Genomic DNA, 27389 nt, shown 5'->3' with positions numbered 1-27389 from the left:
CATGGCTTCCCAAATTCTTGAGCAGCGGGACGGTTCCACTCTCTTCATTACCATCAACAATCCGAAAAAGGGCAACTCCCTCAACGTGGATCTCATCGTCAAACTTCGGCAAGTCATTGAAGATGCAGGAAAAGACAACACCCTGATTGCCATTGTCCTAACGGGCGCGGGAAAATACTTTTGTACCGGCATGGATCTATCCAGCAGCTCGTCTCTCCTCGAGAACGTTCCCAAGGGTGCGGATCGATCCAATACACAAGCCGGCCGTTTTGAACAGTTGCTGGACCTCTTCAAGGCTGTCGAGTTCTGTCCCAAGCCCATCATCGCCTTGATCAACGGGCCGTGCTACGGTGGAGGAACTGGCCTTGCATTTGCCTGCGACATCCGCATTTCAGTCTCGTCGGCCTTTTTCGTTCTATCAGAAGTCAGACGAGGCCTCACCCCAGCCATCATATCACCCTTCATCGTCCGGGAATGGGGCGCGCCACTGGCTCGGGAAGCCATGATTCAGGCGCGCAACGTGCCAGCTAGCGAGCTTCACGCCAAAGGGAGCGTACACTACTTGGTTGATACGCTAGCCGAGGGCCAAGAACGCGTACAGCAGGTGCTAAAGCAGCAACGAGGCTGCGCACCGCATGCAGTGGGTGAATCCAAGCGGATGATCAGAAACGCCCTGGATTCGCCTACGGTTGAGGAACGGGATGCCAAAATTAGGGAACTGTTCCTTACTATGATCAAGCCTAATGAAGAGGTGGCGTATGGGATGAAGGAGTTCCAGACGGGGAACCGAAATGTGGACTGGGCAGCGTGGTATACCAAGAAGGCATCTTCCAAACTTTGAGCTGCCGATGGAAGACTGAGATTGGCAAGTACTCTTGCTCTTGGAAGTAGAAGTACAGATTTTGTATGTAGCTCAATCCTAACTTCCAACTCCGATATTTACTGCATAGTTGTTTGATCAATGTGATCGGGATTGGCCTTTGGCGATGGTCACGTCAGAGTCACAACGAAGGCGAATCAGTCTTGCTGAATGAGTTGAAGAACAACTAAACAACGCCATTTATGTTACAGTCTCATTAGGCCTTGGGTTCAACTCCATCATTATAGTCAGAACTGCATGATTTGCTGCTGGGGCTGGCTCTCTCTTCTCCGTGACATGAAGTAAGGTATCAACGAGCATTTCTTCATCTACTTCTAAAAGAGTACTATGGAGAGACTCTACTATGCTGACATGGAGTCTTCTTCGCCCTCTAGAATCTCACAAAGAACCGAGCCCTCTGGAAGGATGTCTCCTTCTTTAACCTGCATGCTGACAATGCCCTCTGCAGAAGATGTAACCTGAATTTCCATCTTCATGCTTTCGAGCACTAACAGCTTATCTCCCACCTTGACCCAAGTACCGTCCTTTGCGGTGACTTCCAAGATCTTGCTCGGCATTGGGCAGGTAGATACCCGCGAGTCTAAGAAGCAAAAGATGTGAGCTCCCAGCCGCCAGGAGGATGAAGAGAAAGGGTCAACTTACTTGCTTTCTGCGCCTCGCTTGCCTTCTCATCAAGCATGCCGGCCCATGCCAGCAGCCCGGACACGGTGTAGAGGATGGGAACTCCAGACCCAGACTCTTGGATATAAATGCTCTTCTTGAATTCACCCTGAGAGGCCGTTGCGAAGTCGTATGTCGCAATTTGGCCGGCGAAAGACACCTTCAACTTACCAGTGGACCAGGGAGGGCACGCCTCTACAAAAGAGTCAAGAATGGAAACGTTTTCGAATCTGGTCTCTCTCTTCGACCTGATGGCTGAGTAGTATCGTTTCACGAGCGGGCCACCCTCCTTGTTGAAGTAGACATCCTCCTCTGCTGAAGTTGAAGGGATCTCTGGGTCCAGTCGGACAACCCGATAAGCTCCCATATCATCCTTGCTCACCAGCATATCGACCTTCTCATCTTGCCCAGATTTTGTAATCTCGCTAGACACGAGACCAGCAGCAGACATATTCTTGCCGGCCCTTTGGTTGCGAAAAGACATGGGGATGCTCTTGAACGCGGATCTTCTGTCGGTGGAAGCGGGTTTCAGACGAGAGATTTCAAGAGCAGCGATGGCGGTGCTGCTGTCAACGGACGCCGTGTCCAAAGGAGCAGTCAACTCGCCCATGTTTTGTGGGATCAAAGCCGTAGTATAGCTGACGTCGTGGAAATGCGGCGAAGCCAGGATTCTCTGAAGAAATACTTGGTTCGTGGTGAGCCCAAAGCAGACAGTATTCTTCAGAGCGCGGATCATCTTGGCGATAGCCATGGCGCGGGTAGGTGCCCATACAATGATTTTGGATATCATGGAATCGAAATGCACCGTGATTGCTGAGCCACGCTCAACTCCGAGTTCGTATCGAAGACCAGCACAATCCTCGCTCTTGCTATCGAGAGGTGTTTTCAACTGACATATCGTGCCCGTGCATGGGCGAAAGTCGTGGAAGGGGTCCTCAGCACACAGCCGGACCTCGATGGAATGTCCAATCTGTTTGATGTCCTGAAGCTGTGGCGGAGCCTGAAGCTTGCCACCACCAGCGACGTAGATTTGAAGGGCGATGAGATCGATGCCGACAACCTCTTCTGTGATTGGGTGCTCGACTTGAATTCTGGTGTTGACTTCCAAGAAGTAGTACCGCTCGTTCTTGATATCCTGTAAAGTCTCTTTAGAACCTGCTTTCTGTTACAAGAACGGAGCTAGCTTACCACTATGAACTCGACTGTTCCAGCGGACTCGTATTTCAAGAGTCTCGCAATCTCCAGGGCCGAGTTTGACATATCCTGCCTCATCTCCGCACTCAGCCAGGGACAGGGGCTTTCCTCGATGATCTTCTGGTTGCGGCGCTGCACCGAGCACTCACGGTCGAGGAAACTGACGGCAGTTTCACCATCGCCGAATATCTGCATCTCCACATGCTTCCCGGCTTCGATGTACTTTTCGATGAGACAGTGAGCTGAGCCGAACAGACGTCCAGCCTCGGAAGTGCAGCGCTGTAGCGATTCTCGAAAACTGATATGCCGTCAGCTGTCAACAAGCCGTCATTGAGCAGCCACATGGAGTCAACTTACTCTTCCTTCGAGTGCACGATTCTCATACCCTTTCCGCCTCCACCAGCAGACGCCTTGATCATGACGGGATATCCGATCCGGTCAGCTTCTTTCTCCAGAAGGTCCGGATCCTGATCTAACCCGCCATATCCTGGCACCAAGGGGACCGATGATCTTGCCGCCAGAAACTCCTTGGCCTCGCGCTACGCCCGTTAAGCATTACCGATCAGAAGCACAGCCTGCAATACGTACCTTGTCTCCAAGAGCAGCGATTGTCTGGGGTGAGGGCCCAAGAAAGACGAGCCCAGCGGAGCCAACGGCCGCTGCGAAGTCCGCATTCTCTGATAAGTAACCGTACCCTTGGAGCGTTAGCACCAAAGTTGGCATTGGACATCAAGATTTAACTGTACCAGGATGAATGGCATCAGCTCCAAATCTCTTGGCTATCTCGATTATGAGCTCGCCATTCTGATAAGGTTGGCTCTCAGGGTCACCAAGATAGTGAGCCTTGTCGGCAAGCTTAACGAATGGTGCATTGGAATCTCTGAGGTGGTTTTCAGTTAGCCATGCAGACACGATGAGGCAACAAAAAGATGGATCACTTACGCATCGGTAAAGACTACAAATGTCGCGATACCCAGCTTCTTACAGGTAGCAATGACCCTGCAAGCAATCTCGCCACGGTTTGCAATCAGGACACTTGATATCTTGAGCTTGCCATTTGCATAAATTGGGGCCGCAATGAACAGGTCTTGTTGGCGAATCATGGCTGGTGAATGGTCGAAAGCTGATGAAGATGCTGAGTGTCTACTGGCCGGCGATCGACTTTTAGGAAATATGCATACCGTATTAGTCCCGCGGCCGGTTCAATAATCCCGAGCCTAGGTTCATGTTACATACTCAGTGAGCATTTGCCTTGGAAGTGTCCAGCCAAGATCTCCATGGAGGACCTGTTCCCCCTGCTTGTTTGCCGTGGAGAGAGGGTCGGGATTGAACCCGCCTATCACAGGGACTACCGAGGATCCAAGGCAGCAGGGGGTTTGTTTTTGTGCAACCAATGACAGGTCTGACCGAGGTGACTTGGTGCGCCTATTGGAGACTAGTACTGTGCTTGCACAAAGATGGGCACAAATAGGGCACAAAAATAGTTCAGTACTTTCTTCTACAGGGTAACAGAGGAAGTAATGTTGTTTGCAATGCGCGAAGCCCAAGTTGCGTTTCACAAGGTGTGATGATAAAAAGAATATTCTATTGCTCGGCCCAGAGGGAGATAGTTCTCTCCGAGACCTGATTAAAATACTATCTAACATTGTTTATCTGTGTGGACTCTGCACCCATAGTTTTGTAATGTCGCGTACCTAACTTGATCATGCACGATCTTGACCAGAGCAGGCTGCGTAGGTAGTAGGCCAACAAAACGAAACAGCTGGATATTATTAACTCGGTATGTTCTACGGGCTTCATATAACAGCTATCTACATGTGAGACAATATTTCACTTTCACACGACATTGTACTATAATCGCAGTGTTGAAAGAGTTGAACCTACCGTAAAAACTCGAGAAATTCAGGGGCTTGGCAAACTGGGGTTTTACCCCGTTATGCGTGAAAGTAAGCCATGCCCCATCTTCCACAAATCAAAGGTCATAGAGCCAATGCTATCTCCCTCTTATCCAGAGCAGTCATTGGCTACTCCTCGTTAACAGCGGGTCCACTTTGCCAAGCCCCTGAATTTCTCGAGTTTTTCGGTATGCTTCAACCTCGCTGTTTGTTTATCTTGACGAAAGTTAAGCCTGAGCTTCACAAAGAGATTTTGTTCATGCCTACTTCCAGTGAACGAATGAATTGCTTCTACCATGGACATTAAATAAAACAAATCTAGTCGGCTGTGACTACACTACAGCCTGGAGACTCCCCTGTAGCCCTCAAGACCCTTGTAAGGTGAGTTCTCGCACACCTCCAAACACATGCCGAGAACGTCACGCGTATCCCTCGGGTCAATTATTCCGTCATCCAGGCACCACGCCGAGGTGTAGTACGCCTTGCTCTCAGTTTCGATCTGCTCCGTCGTCTTGGCAGTGCTCGCCGCCAACTTGGCTTCATCCATGCCCCTCCCAGACCGCTCAGCTGCCTGTCGAGCAATGATCTCCATGACACCTGAGAGCTGCTCTGGACCCATGACGGCGCATCTGCTGTGAGGCCACGAGAAGAGAAACCTGGGCGAGTACGATCGGCCACACATGGCATAGTTGCCAGCTCCGTAGGATGATCCGCAAACGATGGAGATCTGAGGCACAGAGGATCGAGACACGGCGTCAATGAGCAGCGAACCGGCCTTGATCATACCCTCGGACTCGCTCTTCTTCCCGACCATGAACCCAGTGACGTTGTGTAGATAGATAATAGGCGTCCCGTAAGCGTTGCTGAGGTGGATGAACTGTGTGGCCTTGCGGGCTTCGTTGACAAAGATGACGGACGACATGTTTCCGATGATGCCAACAAGACGGCCGTGAATGCGTGCCCAGCAACATAACATGCCAGTACCGTACAGAGGTTTGAAAGGCTCAAAGCGACTGCCATCCACAATGCGAGCAATGACCTCGGGCATATTGAGTGGCATCCTGACATTCTCGGGAATGAGGCCGAGGATGCTGTCGGGGCTATAGAGGGGAGCCTCGACGTGATCCAGTGCACGGTCGATGTGGAGGTTCTCCCTGTTGATGCTTTGAACCCAGCTCCGAGCCAGACGGCAGGCGTCAAACTCATCTGCCGCAAGCGCATCTCCTACGCCGCTAACAGTGGTGTGCATCTCTGCTCCTCCGAGCTCCTCGGCACTGCTGATCTCGCTCGTTGCCATCTGTACCAACGGCGGGCCTCCTAAGAACATCTGCGCCTGGCTCTTAACAAGGATGCTGAACTCGGACACACCAGGTTCGTATGCTCCTCCGGCAGTGCTGCTGCCAAAGACGATGGTGCATGTCGGAGATCCAGCGTCAGAACGTCTAATGATGTCCCGGAACAGCTTCCCGCTCTGATGGAAGACGCGGAACTGTTGGGGCAGATTTGCTCCCGCACACTGGTTTAGGAAGATGATTGGCAGGCGATTCTCAAGACTGATCTCGGAAGCTCGATGTTGCTTGCGGACCGTGAGTTCGTTCAGAGCGCCACCAACGATGGTGGGTATGTTCGCAATCAGCATTACCTTGATTCCACTGTAGACGGTCAGATATGTCATGCACAGACGAGCCACCTTGTCGGGTAACTAACCATACAAGACCTATTCCTACAATCAGGCTTGCAGCGGGGCTGGATTCTTTGACCCCGATGCCAGCAAACGGCATCAGCTCCAGAAAAGGTGATCCCTCATCGAGAAGCATGGCGATTCTATCTCGGGCTGTGTAAACCTGTCAGTTTTCCCACGTCAACGAATAGTTGAGAAACTAAAAGAGTCGTACCGGACAGCATCCCACGAGCGTGGTGTCTCCTGACAACCAACATTAGCACTACATAGGTATAGGTCACATCCTCTACTTACTCAATGTGACGCGATTCGCCCTCCCCGCCAGCCCATGCCGCCTTTTCCTCGAACTGCTGCAGAATTCCATTCCAGTCTTCAACATTTTGACGATAGTCTTTGTCGTTCTCGTTGACTGTGGATCTGTATTCTGGGAATACGGACGGTAAGGGGATCTTGGGCGTCGTCATGCTGGGCACACGGTGTACCATTCGTTGTCTTTGGAGGAAAGTTCATCTAAGCCAGAATGCAGCACCAATTAGATGCCTATTTTTATTAGAGGTATTCGCCGCCAGTGACTTCTCAAGATACACCAAGCCGCGGCAGAGACCCGGTGCCGAGCCGCGGTAAGCACCACCACAGCCAATAGGGTGTCACCATGGTGCCAATAGGTATACACCATACATACATGTAATTGTTTATCTTGCCCTTGTTAGACTCGGTTGTCTTGTCGAATAACCTGCTTGTATTCCAAGATTGCCTCTCATTTTGTCATCACATTCTATCTCATCAATCTCGTTCTGAAGATGCCACCGGTTCGCATTGGCTGCTATGGGTATGTCACTCCAGACTTGGTTATCCGGCCCGTGAAGTTGACATCATGCGATAGTGCTTTTTGGGGAGATTCGCCATGGGCGATCAACCAGTTTATCAAGGGGCCTGACAAGAAGGTCGACTATCTTGTCGCTGACTACCTCGCTGGTACGTTGGAACTGCACAAGGGGCCCTTTCATTCGCTTACAGGAACAACACAGAGGTCACCATGGGCCTGCTTGCCCGCTCGGCACGTTCCACTCAAGGCTCCCAGAAGAAGCGCCCAGCCGCCGGGGCTGTCACCGAGTTCGCAGACTTGGCCCTTTTACCGAACTTGGATGCTATACTCGAAAAAGGTATTAAGATCGTCACAAACGCTGGAGGTCTCAATCCTGTTGGACTCAAGGAATACATCGAGTCAAAGCTTGCGGAGCGTGGCTTGTCGCACAAGCTCAAAGTCGCTGCGATCCACGGTGACGATATTATCGACCAGAAAGAGACACTCCTGAAGGAGGGCCGATTCCACCAGTTTGACCCGGTAGCAGGCAGCGTAGAGGAGGGCATCAACGCGTCGACAGGATACTTGAGTTTGAATGCCTACCTAGGAGCGCAGCCAATTGCCGTAGCCTTGGAACAAGGCGCCAATATCGTCATAACGGGTAGGTGCGTGGATAGCGCTCTGGTCCTAGGACCTCTTGCCTACGAGCTTGGATGGAACTTCGGCACCAGCCCCGAAGATCTCGATCGGTTGGCCAGCGCTTCACTAGCTGGGCACATCATCGAATGTGGCGCTCAAGCGACAGGTGGGAACTACACAGACTGGGAACAATCAGCTTTCAGCCCCCACGGAGGCTGGTCGAATATGGGCTATCCCATCTTGACCTTCTTTCCTGACAACAGCTTCGCGATCTCGAAACCCCCGCGCACTGGCGGTGTTGTCAACACACGAAGTGTCTGCGAGCAGATGCTGTACGAGGTTCTCGATACCGAAAACTACATCCTCCCTGACGTGATCCTTGATCTCAGTCGGGTGACCATCAGCCAGGGCTCACCGGACAGTGTGCTTGTCATGGGCGCCAGAGGTAAACCGCCCACGCCATGGCTCAAGTGCACAGCTGTGCGACAACAAGGCTATAGGATATCTGTCGACATGCTTGTGTCTGGGGAGCAAGCTGAGAGGAAGGCCAAGACTCTGGGAAGGGCTATTGTTGAGCGAACCAACGCCCTCGCTGCCGCAAGCCATGCAAACCCACAGGAGAGAATCTCTGGTGACGATTACGAGATCATTATCATCGGTGCTGAGCACCATCTTGGTTCTAGGGGCAACTCTGGTGAGCGCAGGGAGGTGGTGTTGAGGGTTGCGGCCCGACATGAGAAGCGTTTCGTGCTCGATATAATGGGCAAAGAGGCAGCATCATTTCTAACAAACAGCGCTCCGGGCATCTGCATGCTGACCAGCGGACGGCCGAAGACGAGTCCAAACTTTGTAGTCAGCAGTGCACTTGTTCGTCGGGACTCGCTTCACCCCGTCGTCTTTGTCGGCAGTCAAGAGTCACCCATTGATGTGCCGCTTACTCTCGACGGCTGCTCGGACGGAAAGCCATCAGCCAGTCTGGACTCTGAGACTACTGCGAGCGGTGTTGCCTCATCACAGACGCAGCCTCCTCAGGGTCTCACATGGCGTGCCAAACTGCACGAGGTGGCTACTGGACGCTCTGGTGACAAGGGAGACAGTGCCAATGTTGCAATCATCGCCAGAGATGCAGCATTCTACGAGCACATACTGCAACAGGTCACTCCGCAGGCAGTCTTCTCGGCACTGCAGCACCTGATAGCTCCAGGCGGCACAGTCACAAGGTTCACAGTGCCCGGCGTGCATGCAGTCAACTTTGTCATCACAAAGGCTCTTGGAGGCGGAGGGCTTTCGAGTCTGAGACTGGACAGGTACGTGTTGAGGTATTCATCATTTCTGCGGCTGACCACTTTTGTGAATCTAGACAGGCGAAAAGCTATGCCCAGCTGCTTCTCTCGCTGGTATACATCGACATTCCGGCGGATGTCGCCCACGCAGCACATCTGTGATGAAGATTTAGGAGGAGAAGGCGGCAGCAGGATACACGTGACAGAGGTACATAGTCAGCGCATAAATACCTACCACAGGTACTTAGCTCAAGACCAATTAGCAGATCACACTGTAGGTATTGCACACTTGATGGCCCGGCTGTTCGGTAAGAGATCGGTAGGGAGGCGGCGTGAAGGGTGATTACCCCGCGAATACCCCGCAAATACCCCAGGAATCCGGAGCCCCACCCGGGTATCGGACGGCTGTGTATAACCGATGTCAGTCACGGCACATGATATCCTCCCTTATTGTCAGTATCACAAGAAGGGCTCCCTTAAACAGCAATTCAATTACCTATAGTGTTTCGTCCAGGGAGCTGCATGAATCACGACCCCATAATGGCTCAAACCACGTTCCGAATCATGGCCCCGGCGACATTTCCTCTCAGCCCAGCAGCCCCCCGGCGCGCCCGACTGAGAGCGCCGATAGCATGCCAGTACTGTCGCGGTCGCAAGGTCCGCTGTGATCTCAACAAGCGAGGCTCCCGGTGCACCAACTGCGAGCTTGACGATGTCCACTGCAAGGTTGCAAACACCCGCAGACGCAGGTGAATCGAGCCCAGCCTCCTTGTATGTCGTGTCTAAACCATAACACAGAAGCACCGTGGTGCCCCCCGCCATGTCTAGCAGCGTCGGCACAAACACGGTCGACATGTTGAGCATCCAAGAGCCCAGTGCCTCGCCAGGCCATATTGTGCACTCCCCAGCGGATGACAACCTTGTCTCTGATATAGCCCCTCTCATGACATCCACAAACGGAGATTCGGAACCTCCAGCCCCTCCTCAACCACAAGTCGTCAGTAGCCAAGAAGATAGCGGTTCGTCTGAGTTGCCTTGTTTCTCCCTCCTGTCAAGAAAATGAACTGACCAGGATACCAGGCATGAGTCCAGACATGATGGAAGATCTGACTAACGACACACCAAACCTCGGGTCATTGGCCATGGTCCCAGATCTTGAACCCATGCCCTGGAAGCTTCCTCCATTCATCAAACCAATCAGCCCAGATACTTCGCAGCCTGCTCTCAACTATCTCGCTGCTGAGGGAGCCTTCTGGCTTCCAGAAGGAAAGTTGCGCCAGGCTCTGGTAGACGCTTGCTTCGAGTTTGTGACCCCATACATGCCCTCACTTGATAGATCCGAACTTCTGGGATATATCGACGTGTCTGTTGATCACGCCCCAGACAAGCCGTGCCAGAAGACGATAGGTATCTTGTTATTCCAAGCCATTTTATTCGCCGGTAGCGCGGTAATTCTCAACCAGTCCTTCATCACGAATAAAGCTAACAATAAAGGCTAGTTCGTGGACAGCGATGTACTTCAGTGCCTAGACCTTCCATCACAACGCGAAGCTCGCAGGTCATTCTATCGGAGGGCCCGACTGCTCTATGATTTCGATGTCGACACCTCCTCTATCGAGGTTCTCCATGCTTTATTACTCATGTCATTCTGGTACGAGGACCCAGATGACTGCAAGGCGGCCGCGTATTGGATAGGGGCTCATGTGCATCACGCCCAGCAATTCGGCGTCCAAGAAAAGGCTCTTGCCACGCACCCGAGTCAAGGATTTTACAAGAGGCTTTGGTGGAGCGCATACATCCGAGACGCCCTCGTCTCAATGGGCTTGAGGCTCCAGCCACGAATGCGATCCCCGATCCCAATGTTGACTCCGGACGACTTTCCACTGCGCAAGGCCAAGGGCGACTATTTAACTCGCAGCGCTCTGGACCGTGCAACACTTTCCATACGAATGGCCGAGCTATGCATCTGCATCAACCAGACCATGACAGAAGACGAATACCCTCACCAACCGCCCCCCAGGAACCGTACGGAGATGCTTGATCTTCGGTTAGACGCTTGGCATAGGGCTTACTGCAGCGATTCTGCAACCCCATGTTCACGGGAGCTGGAATATGACGTCTCCAGGGGTATCACTGCTGGTCGGCTTTTGATGATCATGACTTACTACACGGTGATTTCAACCCTCCATCTTCCCGAGATTTCCCAGAGCCTGGTGTCTCCTGGGCCAGGTAGTGTCAGAGGGCCCAAGACTCAGAGGAGCTACAAAAAGGTCCAAACAGCCGTATACAAAGTCTCGGTGTTGGCCGATGTTGTTTTAAAGAAAGGGTTGATAAGTTACATGTCAACTCAGGGGTAAGTAATGGTGGCTCTTTGGAATACATGTGATCTTATACTCACTTTTTGGCCAGAATCACATGTGTCCTTCCAGCCGCCTCCATTCTCTTGTTGAACCTCAAGTCACCCACGCGGCGTTTACACGGTCAGAGCGCGGTCGGACTGCGCACCTGTATGCGCTTCCTTGAGCGCCTGGGTGAAAGATATTCTGCCAGCGAGGCAGTCCTGGGCAATCTCAAAGCCGCCGTCGACAAGTCAAAAATATCTTTGAGACGGGAGAATTTGACGCCAAGGAGTGATTCTGAATCACCCAACGTGGAAGACCAGGAGCCTTTACTCAGGCAAAGACCCGCCCAAGATCAAACCACAAGCAACTATGCCTGGCCTTCCCCTAGCGACCAAGCCCCAGCTGAGGACAGCGGAGGTTATGCGGTACACATGCCTTTATTTACCAATGACATATCAGATCACGGCGAGGACGCCATGCTCTTGGATTTCCAAAAGGAGCCTCTATTTCACCAAATGTCTAACTTTCTCGAGTTGGAATCTGAGTTCTTTACACAGTTAGCGACCTCGATGGATAGCGCAAGCAGGGAAGAAGACAGTATAAGTTTTATTCATGACTTGGAGTTGGTTGGCTAGGATTGAGCTGGAGTTTGATTACATGATTCCCATGCTTCCTGGAGCAAGATGCGAGTCGCTTAAAATGTTGCAATGTTGCAGCGGGATCTCCATTTAGGCTACAAAGCGACACCTAGAGACACCGAACAAGACAGGCCCCTCGCGGCTTGCATCCTCACAATGGAAAATTGAAACGGAAGGATGGTTCAATTCTCAATGTTGATTGGTTCTCGGCGCCTTGAGGAGAATTCTACTCTAGGCAGCATAGCCCAGCCATTCGAACCAAATACGAATCATGCAAGCACTGCCACCGAGACCCTTCAGCGGTGTACAAAGGAGGCCGTTACAGTGTATTTTAGCTGCCCTATATATTTGTCTCAAGCAGAGACGCCCTGTCAGGTTTTATTCATCCTTCAACCCTGCAAGTATCTTCGATTTCCAATCCTGAAAGTGGCATTCACGCAGAACTCGATTCGGCAATAATTATTTATTAGTAGCTATGGGTGACCCTCCACCATCACCTCCATCACGGCCTGCATCGACCGGAGGTAAGCCTCCTGTCAAGATCAGATGTTGGATGGTCACTGAAGAGGCCCCTTCCCACGACGGCACACTCTGTTGCTCAGCCTGGGAAGCCCGTGAAGACTGGGTTAACCCAGAGCCCGTCAAACGACCCAAATGGGGAATCCAAATATACGACACACGATCTAATAGCGGAAAGAGTATGAAGCAAATCAAGAAGCTGGCACTCAAGATATACGAGGACACATGGGACGAACGGAGCGCCATGGGCCGTGAGACGCTTGATAGAATCGACCTCTATGGCCTAGCCATGCCGGACGGCACTTCGCCAGCTGAGCGCGCAGAACGGTGCAGAGCACACAACGCCAAGGAAATTGCTGCGAGAAATGCGTCAGGAAACGGCGACTTTTACATCCCCCAGATGGATTGCGGGTTTCCTGGGTCAGGCCGGCGCTCCCTATTGGTCATTGATAGGCCAGAAGCTGAGTGGGATGAGCCTGATGAAGGTGGGTTCCTGGAAGTTCGGTGGGATCCAGAGGTCAGCAAGGACAACACCGGCGACATTGCTGAGTCTTCACTGCTGGAAAGACCGGAGGACAAAATCAAGTTTTACCGTTACGGATATACGGATGAAGTGCCAGGAGTCATGCAGAACATGAGGGACGGTGTCGAGTGGTTTGATATGAATTACGTCGATTCGGGTCTGTTGGACGAAGAGTTGAGACAGGCTGTCGAGAAAGCCTCTGAGAATTGAAGAGGCAGACCAGTCTCAAAGTGTGTGTGCACATTATAAGTCTTCTATATTCTTAAGGTCCTCAACTCTACCTATTTAGAAAACACCAGTCTTCCATATCCAACTATCAAGTTTGCCAATGGCAATGCCCATGGTTCCGCCATAACCCGACTTCTCCCACATACCTGTTCCACACTAGACCCCAACGACATTCATCGTGAGTTCCGACCTAAGAGAAGATATTTTGATGATCTCTTCCATTTAAACAGCCTTGGAGTTTATCATCTTTCGCTGCAGCGATGCAAAAAAGCCTTGCCTAATAATAGCTCAGCCAGTCAGGTCAACTTCGAGTGAGGATCGTCTTCTCACTAGCGGCATCCTCCACCATCACCACATTCGAGCCGTGCCGATGAGCCAATGAGTGCCACATGTGAAAAGGGCCCTCACATTAATCCAACGCTCCAACAAATGAGAGAGGCCAGATCAATGACCTGCAACGCTGAGCCCATCTTGCCCCCTGCCTAGTTACCAAAGGCCAATCCTCCGCGCCGTGAATGGTGCGACCGCCGTCGATCTTCGCCGCCACTAAGCAACCGATGCTCCTAGCGTCTGACAGGATGATTACCTCTGACGTCTTAGTTAAGTTATCCCATTTACCACCCGTTGCCTTGTTGTCTTCTTGCTCCACCTTGTTTTGTTCCATCTTTCCTTTTTGCCCACTTCATTCTCGCAAACATGGCGAAGCTCGAACCTGCGACCGACATCGATCCCAATGTCTGGTATCATATGACAGAGGAGAATGTGGACGATTACGATGGGGACTTCAATTCGATGCTACAGACGTGGCAGGACGGGGATTTCAGGGTGTTTCCTGTGGCCAAGAGGAAGACATACTGGCAATTTGTGAGTTCATCGCCCATCGCGATGCTCGACTACCTTTGCTTACCCAGTGCGCCCAGCAACCGATAGGCAAGATACCTGGCCGATACGCCCTTCGATGTTCCGAAACCACGACACAAAAGCAGTTTGCCGTCTGCTACCGCCCAAGCGAGTCGGTCGAGAATAGGCGAACACGCGCTTGCCTACGAAACAGCGATGGAAGCGATGGACAACAATGGGATGTAGCACTATGGGGAAAGAATGACACGTACCGCTTCATCAACGTACACAACGGCAGCAAATATCACCTCGACGTCATCCCAAGTGGTCCGGTGTACATGAGCCCAAACCTTGATGGATACCAAAGGCGGCAACGGTGGCTCATGACGAGCGTGAGCAACGTGGACGACGCAGCGTACAGTACCGTCTTTTCGAACGTAAGTCAAACTTCCCCTGTAGCTATCGATCTCTAACCATTACCAGGCTCCCGAGTCAACTGCCGATTCAGCGACGACAACAGGCGAGTCCGGCAACCAAACAGGTCAACCCGGCACGGATTCTGGCGGCTCTGATAACAGTAGCCTTTCAGGCGGTGCCATCGCGGGTATCGTCGTTGGAGCAGTGCTTGGTGTTCTTGCGATTGCGCTTGTAGCGTTCTTCCTCTGGAGACGGAGAAAACGGCAGGCTGAGGCAGCTCCCGCGTCCGCCCAAGCTCCGCCGTACCCTCAGTCACCTGATGGTTATAAGCCAGAAACATCATCACCGACGCCAGTCTATGAGCTGCCAAATAACCAAAACCCAGCTGAACTGCCCGCACATCATTGATCAGAGGTCAGATAGCGGACATTGGAGGGTAGAATGTCGGTAGGGAGCATGTAGCCGTAACGATTTACATGCATTTGACGGCCTTTCGAACTCACAAAATTAATTCAATTTTCACACATCACTGGCTTAAACTATCCTTCGAAGACCTGTGATAATGAGCGTTGACCATACCTATACCCACCCGGGTAGGCGGGGTGTAGAAACAGGTTGGAGGGGAAGCATGCCTCTGATACGAGCAGAGAAATGTTCCCCTTTTAAACCGTTCCCCTTTTAAACCATTGCACTCTACCTCTTTCAACTTCTCCTGCTCCATCAATGCCAAGAAGCGGGTTCAGCTCTAAGTAGCCAAGGCCGTGACTTGCCCCTCGTTCGTTCCTGGCTAGTAGAACTCCGCATGAAAGGACCAACACCCGTGCCAAGTGATGGCGTTCCACTTGATCAGGCTACTACTACATGCAGGCCGAGCTCAGCTGCTCGTGGTATTCGTGATTCATCCAGTCACTAGAGTGGATAACAGAGGCTTGGTAGATCAAAAGAAACCAACACAAAGAGATAAGGTATTGAGAGAGGGGTATAAAAACTCGGTTGTCGAACCCAATATAACTCTGTCTCTCGTGCTGTGGCCAGCCCTGAAGGTGGTAGAGACATGTTACTACTTAGTTCTACCCGGGTAACATCGGGTTATGATGTTATAATGTGTTTAAGATCTGTTCTTTATTATACTTGCAGCCCGGCCCTTGATGGGTTAACTGAGCCCGAAGATCGTTCTACCCGGCTGATGGAAATATGACTTGAGGCCCCTATCTGCTTCACAGAAATTGCTCCAATGACGCGCAAAGGGATCACGGGAAACTAGAAATTCTCATCTTCCCTCAGAAATCCTACCGATGGAACTTCAGTCCCATAACAAGGGACCACCCAAATAGCCGCACAATCGAATTTCTATCACCGCCAGGCTCTTGCACCATGGGAGAGACACTTCTATGGCCGCAGCCAGCCATCAATTTTGTTTCGACTGCATTTCTGAGTGCTAAGTTCGTCGATCCAACTCGCCACGTCCACGTTGCTTGAATTTCGTCGGTTTCTCAAGGAGGGGTCTTCGTTGACTCACAGCATGAACCAAAAGGTAATCAACTAACTCTTTGTGGGGAAGAAGAAATGCACCATGAGCTGCTTGAAGAGGAGAGTTTGAACGCTGAGCTCGAGTTGGCACGCGCGAAGGAACGAAGGGGAAGTGTAGCAAAGCAGGAGCTGGAAGTGGCCCTGATGGAGCTTCCATTCGGCGAGTTGTTTGATGATGAGGAGTATTGATTTAGGCTACGTGCCTTGGAGCCTTCTATTGTTTCTTGCCTATTCGTTCCCGTAATATTGCAATGCTCTCGGTTGGAGTTGGTACCCGCTGCCCGCAGGATGGATGGACCCGGCCTGTCATTACCTACCTGGATATTACATAGCCTAAATCAAGAACCATGAAAGACCCTCACTACTATCTCCGTATTGATAAAGATAAGCCAGGTCATTTTGTAAATCATGAACAACCACTGCGCCTCTCATTGTCCTCGCAGGCAGCTTGCCTGTGATATGATTGTTGCAAACTTGCCTGATAAAACTCCATAAGTCTAAACAAGCATAAAAGCAAAGTGCAACTAAATCTTATTTATATCAGCCAATAGATCCAACTCGTAAAATATGTCCCTTTAACGTCATTTGAAACACGACACCTTGAATTGCTGACTGACACCTTGGGGAAGTACTACGCACGGTCAGGATCTGACATGCAGTCATAAGGCGTAAGGCTCGCAAAAATCACGGGTACCGTATCCGTCCTAACAATTACGGATGTCGGAAGCGAGGACCTTTGGCAAGAGCAGAGCCGGAGGATCGGCTTGATTGATGGGGCCAGGGTCTCATGTTATTGTGAGCGCCTCCTCAATAGGGCATATTATTCGTCGTTGTCCACCAATGGATGATGGAGATGGGTAAAGGGGCTTGGGGGCTGAATTGCATGGGGCTGAATGTCTTGTGCCAGTGAAACCCCCTGAACCCTGCTGCCGTCACCCGAGATGGAGCCACGTCTTGAAGCTCAGAGAGACAGGATGAAAGGCCAGGACGTCGAAATACCAAGAACACAAGCTTGATAGAGACTTGGCGATCCCCGATCTCTTGGTTCCAAGAGTCTTGGAACCTTGGCAAAGACCAAAACCCGTGCCTGTCACAATAGCCCGACACATCAAGTCTTGCACTTCCACAGCCTGCAGCGGCAAAGCTCGTCTACGTTTCAAACTCATGCCATAAGCAGCCAAAAAGTCAGCACTAGCGGATTAATCCTTGCCTCTAGTCAGCCTGCCGTGCCTTTCAACCCCTGCAAATCAAAAGCCCTGTCTGTAGGCGCAGGATGCTACGCTTTTTGTGCATCGCTCTGCCCAGAAGGGCGAAATTGGACCCTGTCCTTCGGAGTCCGTTTGCTTTCCCTGATTCTTGGGTCCTTTCAACCTTTAACCTTAACAACATATCCGTACTTTGGACTAGATCCTCTTTTTACGCGCCGTTTGCCAACGTTTTTCGATCTTCCCCACGCGCTGCCCGCTGCCCGGATGGAAATCCCATCAAGCTGAGCAAGCCGTGGCCTCGGGTTTTGCTCCTCGACGTGACCCTCCTTCGAATCAGATCATCCGCCAAACATGCCTCGGTCAATCGTCGCCTCGACCTTGGGGTCGTTACTATTACTCGCAAATCCGACCATGGGAATGACTGGTTGGTGGACTTGGTCGGAGTATTCTCTCACGCCTCACTTTGCATTCCAAGATCCCGGGTCTGGCGATCTAGTACACACCGCTTGCAATAGCAATGGCTCGGCCGTATTTCCGACAGATGAGATGCACAAGTTTCCTATCAAGGCCAAACCGAAGCCAGCAACAGCACTCGCAGTGGTAGGATGGTACGATGATGAGTTGAGGACGACAGTCGTGAGTAACTTGCTTCCTATGCCCCGACTCTCTGGACCAAATATTAATGCGAAGCAATGCGCTAGGCTTCAGTTTTCTTCCAAGCCCGTGACGGTTCTTTAGTCAACGCCGACGTAACATGCAACTGGAAGACGGGCGACTACGAACTGCAAGAGGGTGGAGAGTACAAGGTCAGCGAAGACGCCAGCGCACCGTCTATACACGAGGATACAGGGCTAGCTGTGGTGGAGCTTGGCGATTCCGGCGGGAACCGGGTCTTTTACCACGACGAGGATGGAAGGGTCAATGTCCTAGCATACGACGACGATACCGACTGGGTTTACATTGGACCTGTTTCCCAACTCGAACCAGAGGGCAAGACATTGGGGGCAGCGAGGATGAGTGGGACCAACATGTCGGTGATCTTTCCGTACGATACGGACAACTTTGCCATTGCTGGATACAAGGAGGAGAACAAGGACAAGTGGAGTCTGAGTATGTTGACCTCCCTCGGCCTCGGCGCAAAGAAGCATCAAGGAGGAGGCATACGATTACGGACACTGACTCGAGAAACACAGGTTCCCTCCCACTAGGCTTCAAGAGCCCAACGCCGACCAACAAAACCGCAACATCAAAATATGCCTTTGACTGGTCCAAGGACGTACCATTCATTCTCCCTGAAATCGACATGACGACAGTCAGCGTCACCCTAGCATCCAACGAAGAATCTTTGACAAATATATTCTACGTCGGTACAGACTCAAAGCTTCATCAGGTCACTAACGGGAAAGATGGATGGGAACTTGCCAAGGATCCTGGGGAGAAGAAGTGGCCCAAGGCTGGCGACAAGTCGGCTCGACTAGCACTAGTTGCCGCGCCGGAATCTGAAGAGCTCTGGATCTTTTATCGAAATGGAAAAGATGTTATGGAACTACACTTGGACGAGTATGGAACATGGGCGGATGCGAAGAAGGTCTCATCCGTGAATGAGAATGCGCCAACGTCCGACGACGACGACGAGGACGATAATGAGGAGGAAGAGGAGGGTTCAACTGGATCATCAAACTCGAACCACAACAACGACGGCGAAACATCCGAATCATCAAGTGGTCTATCTACCGGAGCCAAGGCGGGTATTGGTGTTGGCGTAAGTCTTGGCGCCTTGGCTGCAGCAGGTGCCATCTTCATGGTCATCCGCCGGAGAAGAAGATCAAACACCGTCACACAACAAGACCCCATGAGTCCAGACCAGATGCACCAAGAAGGATATCGTGCAGTCAACAGCGATAAGCCAGCAGAACTACCCATCGACCAGGGGCCTCACGAGCTGCCGACGAATGAACCTGAATATGAGCTGCTAGGCGATACTGAGCAACGACGACTGGGGAGTAGGACGGGGAGCAGGACGGGGAGTAGACAAAGTGAAGGGGGACAAGACGAAACGGGGCATAGTGATAGAACACGGGAGAACAGAGACGGAGGAGCTAATGTCTGAGTTGGCGAGATGAGATGAGATATGACATAGGAGGTCTTGTGTGAGACTGCCCAGTATGGGGTATACGCATTGGCATTATTGGTTTAGATACCCAATTTGCAAAGCTTGGAATATTAGCGATTTATTTCATGTATTTATATGAATTTTCAAAAACATTCACGATGTACTCGTCTCTTTGCTGAAGTCCTTTCTCCGCTATGATCTCGTTCAGGGTACACGACTCGCGTCTGTAGGGAACCTCAGGTGGACTTGGCAAATTATTAACCTTGTTCGCAAATCTCTGATTCCTCGTACAGAGACGCTTACGGTTGGCTGATAATGCCAAGCTGCTCCATTAGATGCGCCAGCCAATCGCCTTCTTGCCAGTACGAGACGGCACAATCCAGACGAAATGTGTTACCAGGACTAGGAGATTCAGTCATTCTTTCTCGTCTTTTCTATAAAAGAATCCTCTTCGTCCTGTTTGAAGAGAGTAAATCGGCGAATCGAATCATCACGCCGTATCTCAGATAACATTTTCACGTTCCTTCCAACCAAAACTCCGAATCTCGGCAGACGACAACTCCCACCGAAATGGCCAAGCTCGAGCCCTACATCGGAGACTACTACCTCTGGAAGTACCTCCCCTCTGTTCCAGCAGCCGTCGTCTTCTTAGTTCTCTTCCTCGTCGCGACCGTTGCCATCTCGTGGCGTATCTGGAGAAACCGAACATGGTTCTGCACCGTCTTCGCCGTCGGAGGCCTTTGTAAGAACCCACTGTACTGCATCCAGCTGCCGGCTTCCGCTTCCTAACGAGAACAACAGTCCAGGTTATTGGCTACACTGCTCGAATCGTATCGCACAACAACACGGCCAAGCTCATGCCCTACGCCATCCAGAACTCCTTCATCCTCCTCTCCCCCGTCCTCTTTGCGGCTTCGATATACATGACGCTGTCCCGGGTGATTCGTAGTGTCGGCGGGGAGAAGCATTCCCTCTTCAGGCCGCTTTGGATGACGAGGATATTCGTCACCGGCGACATACTCGCCATGTCCATCCAGAGTGGCGCCGCGGGCATAATGGTTATAAGTGATCTAGCAAAGGTCGGTCAGGGTATTGTCATCGGCGGGCTAGGCTTCCACATCGTCGTCTTTGGTGCCTTCTTCACCACGGCCGTCCTCTTCCACAACAGGATGCGCCGGGACCCGGTCGTTGAGCGGATCCCTGCTGAGCTGAAGTGGGAGCAACTCCTGTACATGCTCTACGCCTCGAGCGCCTTGATCATGGTGCGGTCTATCTTTCGTATGATCGAGTTCATCATGGGTCACGACGGATACCTGCTGAGCACTGAGTGGCCGCTATATGTGTTTGACTCGGCGCTTATGTTTGTCGTCATGGTTATCTTCTGGTACTGGTTCCCGTCGGTCGTCCAGCAGCCCAACGCCGACCACGACTGGCAGAGGACGACTGGCGAGTCGACTATCACCTTAGATGATGTGGAGCGAAAGTAGACAGGTGGGATATTTCTAACAGAGTTTAAGTCGGGTGGCCAGGTTGCGATTTTTTCTTTTTGGTGTGTGTGTGTGTGTATGTGTTCTATACATAGAGCAGATTGTGTGTTGGGAGTGTGAGGTTTGTTTAGGCTTGGCCATTTTTCTCTTCATTTCAGGCCCTTTCCTATGTAGACTGTAATTCATCGGGCTTGACTAACAGGGATCCAGCGTTTAGTAATAATACAATACCTTCACTTTCGAGCGTTGTTCGTCCCAAGTCATATCTCAGTGACTTTCGCCTTTCAGTTCTTCGGCCTCAATTTTGCTACGCAGAACTATTAGAACCATGAAAGAGGGTGCGCAACGACATTGATCGTTTGAGCATGCATATGACCAACCAAGATTGCCTTAATTATTTGATCAGCCTGTGGCTATGTCTTTTATTGCCACATCTGCCCTACTCGATTGCTTCGATCCCATACCGTCACGCAGCAGTATTTATAGCGGCTTGAATTGTTAAGTTCCGGCGAACCAGAAATCGATGGTGGTGACGACACATATTGGCACCGCCACGACCAGCTTATCTGGTGCCCTGGGCGACAGTCAGACTTAGGAGAAAAACAAACCTCATTATGCCCACCAAAACCCAGTTGCTTTTCAACTCCCCATTGCTGATCGACCAACTTTGGCTCACTACCTATTCCCTAACAGACTTATACCTGAGTCCTCGTTCCTATGGATAATAAACTGCAACCCAGACAGCCTGAAACCGAAAATTATTCGCTGGGGCAGTCCTTTCATCAAAGTAGACAACAACCCTCCAACCGAACCTGACCGGTGGACCTGGAGCTATGCTCCATCGTACAACTACGCTACGATAGCCCCAAGCATACCTTTGTCAGATCGCCCTGGTGCGCCATTGTCAACGGCCACGATGGACAGCCTGTCGACTGCTTCTACAAGATGTCCTACCTCGTGTTCCAGCCCGCATTCGGCCAGGCGCCCGTAAAGCAAGAACTTGCTGTTAAAGCAAATCGTTCTGGCCGAGATAACCCCTCCGCCGGAGATATACATCTGTCGCCTGCAAGGCGTTGTTTGGGGTGACAATGGTCTATCGGGAAATCTGTTCATTTGGATTGACAAAAGGTGCGTGCTGTTAAAACCTAAGGCGGCGACGAGCTCTGCTGAGCTGAAATAATGCTGGGCGTCGCAGATTAGTTGGTCACTGGACAGGTTGCACGACCACGGCATCATGTGGGGTGACGCGAAGGCAGAGAACATCTTGATAGACAAGAATGACGATACTTAGACCATAGACATTGGGACGGCTACACCACGGGTTAGGTTGACAAGACAAGTCTAGGAAACTGGAAGGGGATAGGCAAGGTTGAGCGAAAATCATGGACATCTTCAGTTGACGGCAGCCAGCGAGATTGTCCAACCGAGAGAAGATGGGAATAATATAAAAGCACCAGTGAAACAAATGTAGCTCGGCCAAATATTTTTGTCGTCAATATGCGCCATACTACTGCTATTTTCGGAATAAGAAAAATAACTATGAAAATAATAACAGCTGTCGCTTGGGAACGTAGTGCCAGAGAAAGTACCCCCCCTGTATGGCTCGAGCTTAGGCATCGTAGATATGTCTGTCTTGGTGAGAAGCTGGAAGTGCAAGAAGACTGACGGAAACAAGAGGTGGTGAATAAGGCACAAGAAATAAAGGTCAACACTTTTTTTTTTTTTTTTTACCAGTTGTATCCTACTCTCAGTCAAACTCATTCCTTTACAGAGCCGCATCTGTGTCCGAAAAAGGGTCGTTGATTTAGAAAGCATCCCAATTTTTTAGAGAGCCGTCACAAGTATCCTCATTATTTACTAATTCCAGATCGGGTTAGGGTGAGCACCAGATCGTATACATCACCTACATAACTAATTTATATGTAATCAGAGGTATCTTTCCTTTCCGAATCAACGGTTGGGTGATTTTGAGTCCCCACCAAGTACTCGCCACTGTTCATGGGCCCTCGAGAGGCATCCGTGGACTTGTTGCTCTGTGATTGGCCGCCATGCATTGGAACGATCCTCACTTTTGCAATACGCGGACTTAGTAGCCTTTGATTGGCTCGCTCCAGGTTACCTATCTTAGCTTTAAACTTGACCCGACGGTGACGTTGGCCCTAGCACCCCGTATTCCCCCTTATCCACTAGCAGCCTCTTCTGTCCTCGGGTTCGACTTTTTGCCTTAAAATCAACACGGCGCTTCGTATTCCCCATAGGCGTGTCTCTCTGCCTTCTGCTTCCCTTTGTTGCAGGACAAGGGATCACTCCATGTCCACGCGGCGTGGCCATCGGAAATCTCGATATGGATGTGCCACATGCAAGAGACGGCACATCAAAGTACGCTTCTTGCCAAGGATTATTTCACCAAACTTGAGCACTTCTAACATGTCTAGTGCGACGAGACAAAGCCCATTTGCGGCAACTGCTCCATCACTGGAAGAGATTGCTCGTTCCTTTCGACTGCTGGCATCGACGCTAGTCTGGGCATAAGCACCACAACCGCACGCATCGAGTCATCATCATCATCGCCGGCACAGTCTTGTAACTCTCTTTCTGCGGCATCGAATCTAGAGGCGTCGCAATCTTCACCCCAACCCCAATGCGGCGAAATATCTGAGGCAGACGGTATCGAAACCCCCCCGGCCAACCTTGCTCAGCTGGAACTGTTGCATCACTTTACCCACGGGTCACTGCAGTTTCCTGTGGCCCCGATGGGAACGCATGATGTGACTCCACTGAAAATTATTGAGGAAGCGCTCGACTGTGAGTACCTCATGAACGAGATTCTGGCCTTTTCTGCGAGATATCTTGCGACATTGAGGCCAGATCGGAGCGTTTTCTACCTAAACCAAGCAAGACAGTTTCAAACACACGCGTTGGCTTGCTTCAACCGAAAGCAAGTCCACACGATGCAAGAGGAGCATCTACGCATCATCTTCTTCAGTTGGATGCTCGGGATACATCTTTTATGCGACGTAGCGCCACTCGGCCAGCAACAAGGCACGCTGGAACGGTTCTTTTACTACCTCCAACTACACCGGGGAGTACGAGCTGCCACAATGGATGCCTGGGAGAGTTTGCTCGAGAGTGAATACCGTGGCATGTTTCACGGCGGAGCAGCCTTGGCAAACAGGCGCCGCGGCGGTGGTTGCACTTCGTCGCTCAGATTGTTGATCCAGGACAGTCTAGGCTTGAATGACAGCGAAAGGGAAAGCAGCCTAGATGCGCTCGCTAGGCTTCAATGGGTATTTAGTGTTTACGAGGACACCAGTCTTGAAGCGACCCTACCTGAATGTTTCCTGACGGCTTTCTCTTGGCCCCAGATTATGGACGCGGAGTTTGAAGGACTGCTATATAAGCGGAATCCCGAAGCCTTGCTTGTGCTGGCGCATTTCGCGGTTGTGCTTCATTGGTGTAGGAGGCATTGGATCTTCTCGCAAGTAGGTTGCTATCTGCTGAATAGCATCGCGTCCGAGTTGGGCCAAGGATGGGGAACATGGTTGCAGTGGCCCACACAGATGATCAACAATGACAACTAGACTTGATGTTGAATTTGAACGTTCGTTGATTTGTCCCCAGTATTCGAAGCTGAAGGAAGAGGCAGCGGGGAAAACAGAGGTCGAATTACTCGAGGCCGCTGGGATGCCTTGTTAAAGCAATCATGCACAAAATGGCCGAAACGGCATTATGAGAATCATCAAAGTCATGATGATATGATGTGTTGGCAATGTATTCTTTATTATAATTGCAGCCCGGCCCTTGATAAGAAAATCATCAAAGGGATGCGTCCACCTCATAAATTACTGATATTCCGGCATATTTAACAGATTCCTCTCGGTGGATGTTTTTCTCATTTGCAGGGTGACGTGGAATTAAGTGGATAAGACCATTTACGAGGTCCCATACAGTCAAGAAGAGTGGATAGGTTTGTCTGAGGCTTCGACAGGAAGAAAAATGTCCTGGACGTGGGGTGTGATGTTGCCCGCCAAAGATAACATATCCAGTCAGAAGCGTCACTTTACGCGTAACGTATCGACTAGACTTAGAGCGCCGATGGGTAGGCAGTCTGGACCCTGGTCGAGATTATGCTTTACTCTCTGCGTCGTCCTCTTTATAACACACGAGTAGCCAATCAAACCCCCACAGTTCCGCATAACTTGAGTTATTCTAGTTATCGGCTGTTACTTTGACCATGGGTGGAGTCATGTTACCACATCGTTTATATACTGGGGCCGCCTGTCTCCTATTCTCAAAACAACCCTATATAAGATAACTTCACCACGCTGGGAGGTTAGATAGGCTACCCACCGGTCCAGTTGCTCGCCCATGGGAACCCGATTTACAGCCCAAATACCCAGACATATAACCCTTATCTACGCCCATCGTCTCTTCATGCTTCAAGCTATCATCATGCCTGCTGGCGCGCTGGCTAATGCCTGCGTTCCATCAACTTTCGCCAACATCTCTCTGGCCGGTGCAGAAATCCTCAACGTCAATGCCCAACTTATAACCAACTTCAGCACAACAGCGCCTTCCGCCTATCGATACACCCAACCTACCCGTCAGCTAGTCAACGCTACGTTTTGTAACGTCACCCTCTCGTACACGCATCCTGGACAGCATGATCAGATCGGGGTTGAGACTTGGCTTCCTGTCGACCACTGGAACAACCGCTTCCAGGCAGTCGGTGGTGGCGGATTTGTTGCCGGCCGCTTTTTCCTCTCGTACGGAAATATGTATGGCGCACTGGCTGACGGATATGCGACCTCGACCACAGACGCCGGTCTCTACCCCCTTGGCTCTCAGGAAGCTTCCCCATGGGCCTTGGTTAGCCCTGGCAACGTAAATCTGTACAACCTGAATAACATGGCATCTGTGTCCTTGAACGACCAGGTAAAGTCAAACATCCGAGCTCACCGAGCTGTGTTGGTTTGGAGGTGAACCTCCAGCTAATCATACCTACTCTAACTAGGCTATTATCTCCAAATCTGTCATCAAGAACTTCTACGGCAAACTCCCAGACTATTCGTATTGGAATGGTTGCTCCCAGGGCGGAAGGCAAGGTCTTATGCTTGCACAGCGTTACCCTGATGCTTACGACGGAATTGCAGTCGGTGCTCCGGCTATCAATTGGGGCGAGGTCTCCTCGTACGTCCAGTGGCCACAGCAGGTCATGAACGAGATGAACCAATATCCATTCCCATGCGAGCTTGACGCCCTCACATCAGCTGCAATTTCTGCCTGCGATGGTCTAGATGGGGTTGAGGACGGTATCATTGGCGAGGCGGTCGAGTGTATAAACCAGTTCGATCCATTTTCATTAGTGGGCACGACTATAGAATGTGACCAGACTGGCAGTAGTATCGAGATCACGAAAGCTGCTGCTCTGGTAGCCAACGCCACCTGGCACGGAATGGTCACGAAGAATGGCAAATCCACATGGTTCGGTGTCCTTCCGGGTGCTGACCTGACGGGAATGTCCCCAAGCTCCAACGGACGGCCTGGAATTGCTGCAACCAACTGCACCTCGGAGTCTTGCGTCGGTGCGCCTAGCATGCTCGGTCTCCAATGGCTCCAGCTATTCGTGGCAAAGGATCCTGCAGTGAACTTCACGAGCCTGACCAGGCAACAATTTGACAGATTGGCTCATCTTAGCATATCCACCTACAATTCCATAATTGGGACGAGCGATCCCGATCTGTCGAGTTTCCGCGATGCTGGAGGCAAGCTTGTTTCCTTCCATGGTATAGTAAGTTTTCCCTCTACCTTTAGCATTCATGGCATTCCAAAGTTACTAATAGGTATTGCGTACAGGCCGACAACATCATCCCAGTTCAAGGTACCGAGCACTACTATAATGCCGTGAATGCCACCACGGGGAACGTTTGGGATTTCTATCACTATTACGAGGTGCCAGGCTTGGGTCACTGCTTCGGTGGTAGCGGTGGACAGCCCACCAGTCTCTTTGAACAACTGCGTGCCTGGGTTGAGAACGGCACGGTCCCGGAGAGCACGCCGTATATAATCACCGATCAGACTGGCGCAACGCAGAACCGCATTCTCTGTCCCTACCCTGAAAAGGCTGTATTTGACAAGGCTTGTGGAGATAGCACTAATGCCGCCTGCTTTAGGTGCGCCTAATCTCTTTCTTAAGAGGTAGCTAGGTAATATTAAACTTGAATTCTTAAGCTCTTTTAAGTTTTAAATAATACAAAGTTTTTTTTATTAATAATTTTAGGATAATATATTTTTATAAAAATATAAAATAATTATTAAGTTATTAATTAATTAAAAAACTACTTATTTAAGAAGAAATACTAGGAAAGGAATAAGGGGATAAATAATACTAGGGCTCGATAGTTGCCCCGAGATCTCAAGCTTTATCGTGCCGAAAAGCTACCCTAGGCCAAAGCTAAGTCGATGGCGCTGTAGCCCAAACTTGAAGTAGCTAGAGCGTATTAATAA

At 50.9% G+C, this 27389-nt stretch overlaps 10 protein-coding genes across 10 annotated transcripts; 8 read left to right on the top strand and 2 right to left on the bottom strand.

Annotated features, from left to right (window-relative positions):
* Position 1: 1 nt before the first annotated feature.
* NECHADRAFT_82857 (uncharacterized protein) lies at positions 2 to 841 on the top strand (the record flags this gene model as incomplete). Its single annotated transcript, XM_003049418.1, has 1 exon — positions 2 to 841. One exon carries the CDS (start codon positions 2 to 4, stop codon positions 839 to 841), a length of 840 nt encoding a protein of 279 aa, XP_003049464.1.
* A 1237-nt stretch (positions 842 to 2078) lies between these two features.
* Positions 2079 to 3837, bottom strand: NECHADRAFT_45465 (uncharacterized protein; the record flags this gene model as incomplete). Its single annotated transcript, XM_003049172.1, has 6 exons — positions 2079 to 2675; positions 2729 to 3032; positions 3092 to 3273; positions 3323 to 3429; positions 3481 to 3614; positions 3677 to 3837. Coding segments are annotated over 6 exons (1485 nt in total), but the record flags the coding sequence as incomplete, so codon positions are not given.
* A 1129-nt stretch (positions 3838 to 4966) lies between these two features.
* Positions 4967 to 6446, bottom strand: NECHADRAFT_95053 (uncharacterized protein; the record flags this gene model as incomplete). Its single annotated transcript, XM_003049171.1, has 2 exons — positions 4967 to 6281; positions 6337 to 6446. 2 exons carry the CDS (start codon positions 6444 to 6446, stop codon positions 4967 to 4969), a joined length of 1425 nt encoding a protein of 474 aa, XP_003049217.1.
* A 664-nt stretch (positions 6447 to 7110) lies between these two features.
* NECHADRAFT_82854 (uncharacterized protein) lies at positions 7111 to 12014 on the top strand (the record flags this gene model as incomplete). Its single annotated transcript, XM_003049417.1, has 9 exons — positions 7111 to 7285; positions 7339 to 9061; positions 9119 to 9245; positions 9278 to 9311; positions 9552 to 9786; positions 9836 to 10056; positions 10118 to 10444; positions 10568 to 11390; positions 11447 to 12014. The coding sequence occupies 9 exons, from the start codon at positions 7111 to 7113 to the stop codon at positions 12012 to 12014; spliced, it is 4233 nt and encodes a 1410-aa protein (XP_003049463.1).
* A 478-nt stretch (positions 12015 to 12492) lies between these two features.
* Positions 12493 to 13269, top strand: NECHADRAFT_82853 (uncharacterized protein; the record flags this gene model as incomplete). Its single annotated transcript, XM_003049416.1, has 1 exon — positions 12493 to 13269. One exon carries the CDS (start codon positions 12493 to 12495, stop codon positions 13267 to 13269), a length of 777 nt encoding a protein of 258 aa, XP_003049462.1.
* Positions 13270 to 13974: 705 nt separating this feature from the next.
* On the top strand, positions 13975 to 14952 carry NECHADRAFT_45306 (uncharacterized protein; the record flags this gene model as incomplete). Its single annotated transcript, XM_003049415.1, has 3 exons — positions 13975 to 14151; positions 14199 to 14582; positions 14611 to 14952. Coding segments are annotated over 3 exons (903 nt in total), but the record flags the coding sequence as incomplete, so codon positions are not given.
* Positions 14953 to 17633: 2681 nt separating this feature from the next.
* Positions 17634 to 19392, top strand: NECHADRAFT_82851 (uncharacterized protein; the record flags this gene model as incomplete). Its single annotated transcript, XM_003049414.1, has 3 exons — positions 17634 to 17918; positions 17984 to 18392; positions 18476 to 19392. 3 exons carry the CDS (start codon positions 17634 to 17636, stop codon positions 19390 to 19392), a joined length of 1611 nt encoding a protein of 536 aa, XP_003049460.1.
* A 573-nt stretch (positions 19393 to 19965) lies between these two features.
* NECHADRAFT_82850 (uncharacterized protein) lies at positions 19966 to 20882 on the top strand (the record flags this gene model as incomplete). The annotated part of the gene is made up of 2 exons (XM_003049413.1): positions 19966 to 20137; positions 20197 to 20882. The coding sequence occupies 2 exons, from the start codon at positions 19966 to 19968 to the stop codon at positions 20880 to 20882; spliced, it is 858 nt and encodes a 285-aa protein (XP_003049459.1).
* A 2310-nt stretch (positions 20883 to 23192) lies between these two features.
* NECHADRAFT_82849 (uncharacterized protein) lies at positions 23193 to 24463 on the top strand (the record flags this gene model as incomplete). The annotated part of the gene is made up of 2 exons (XM_003049412.1): positions 23193 to 23261; positions 23318 to 24463. 2 exons carry the CDS (start codon positions 23193 to 23195, stop codon positions 24461 to 24463), a joined length of 1215 nt encoding a protein of 404 aa, XP_003049458.1.
* An 871-nt stretch (positions 24464 to 25334) lies between these two features.
* On the top strand, positions 25335 to 27065 carry NECHADRAFT_95049 (uncharacterized protein; the record flags this gene model as incomplete). Its single annotated transcript, XM_003049411.1, has 3 exons — positions 25335 to 25817; positions 25897 to 26673; positions 26739 to 27065. The coding sequence occupies 3 exons, from the start codon at positions 25335 to 25337 to the stop codon at positions 27063 to 27065; spliced, it is 1587 nt and encodes a 528-aa protein (XP_003049457.1).
* Between the last annotated feature and the right edge of the window lie 324 nt (positions 27066 to 27389).

Source organism: Fusarium vanettenii, assembly GCF_000151355.1.
Source record: "Fusarium vanettenii 77-13-4 chromosome 7 genomic scaffold NECHAsca_9_chr7_10_0, whole genome shotgun sequence".
NCBI classification, from domain to species: domain Eukaryota; kingdom Fungi; phylum Ascomycota; class Sordariomycetes; order Hypocreales; family Nectriaceae; genus Fusarium; species Fusarium vanettenii.
The sequence above is the reverse complement of the archived record's forward strand: the minus strand, read 5'-3'. Positions and strand labels throughout refer to the sequence as shown.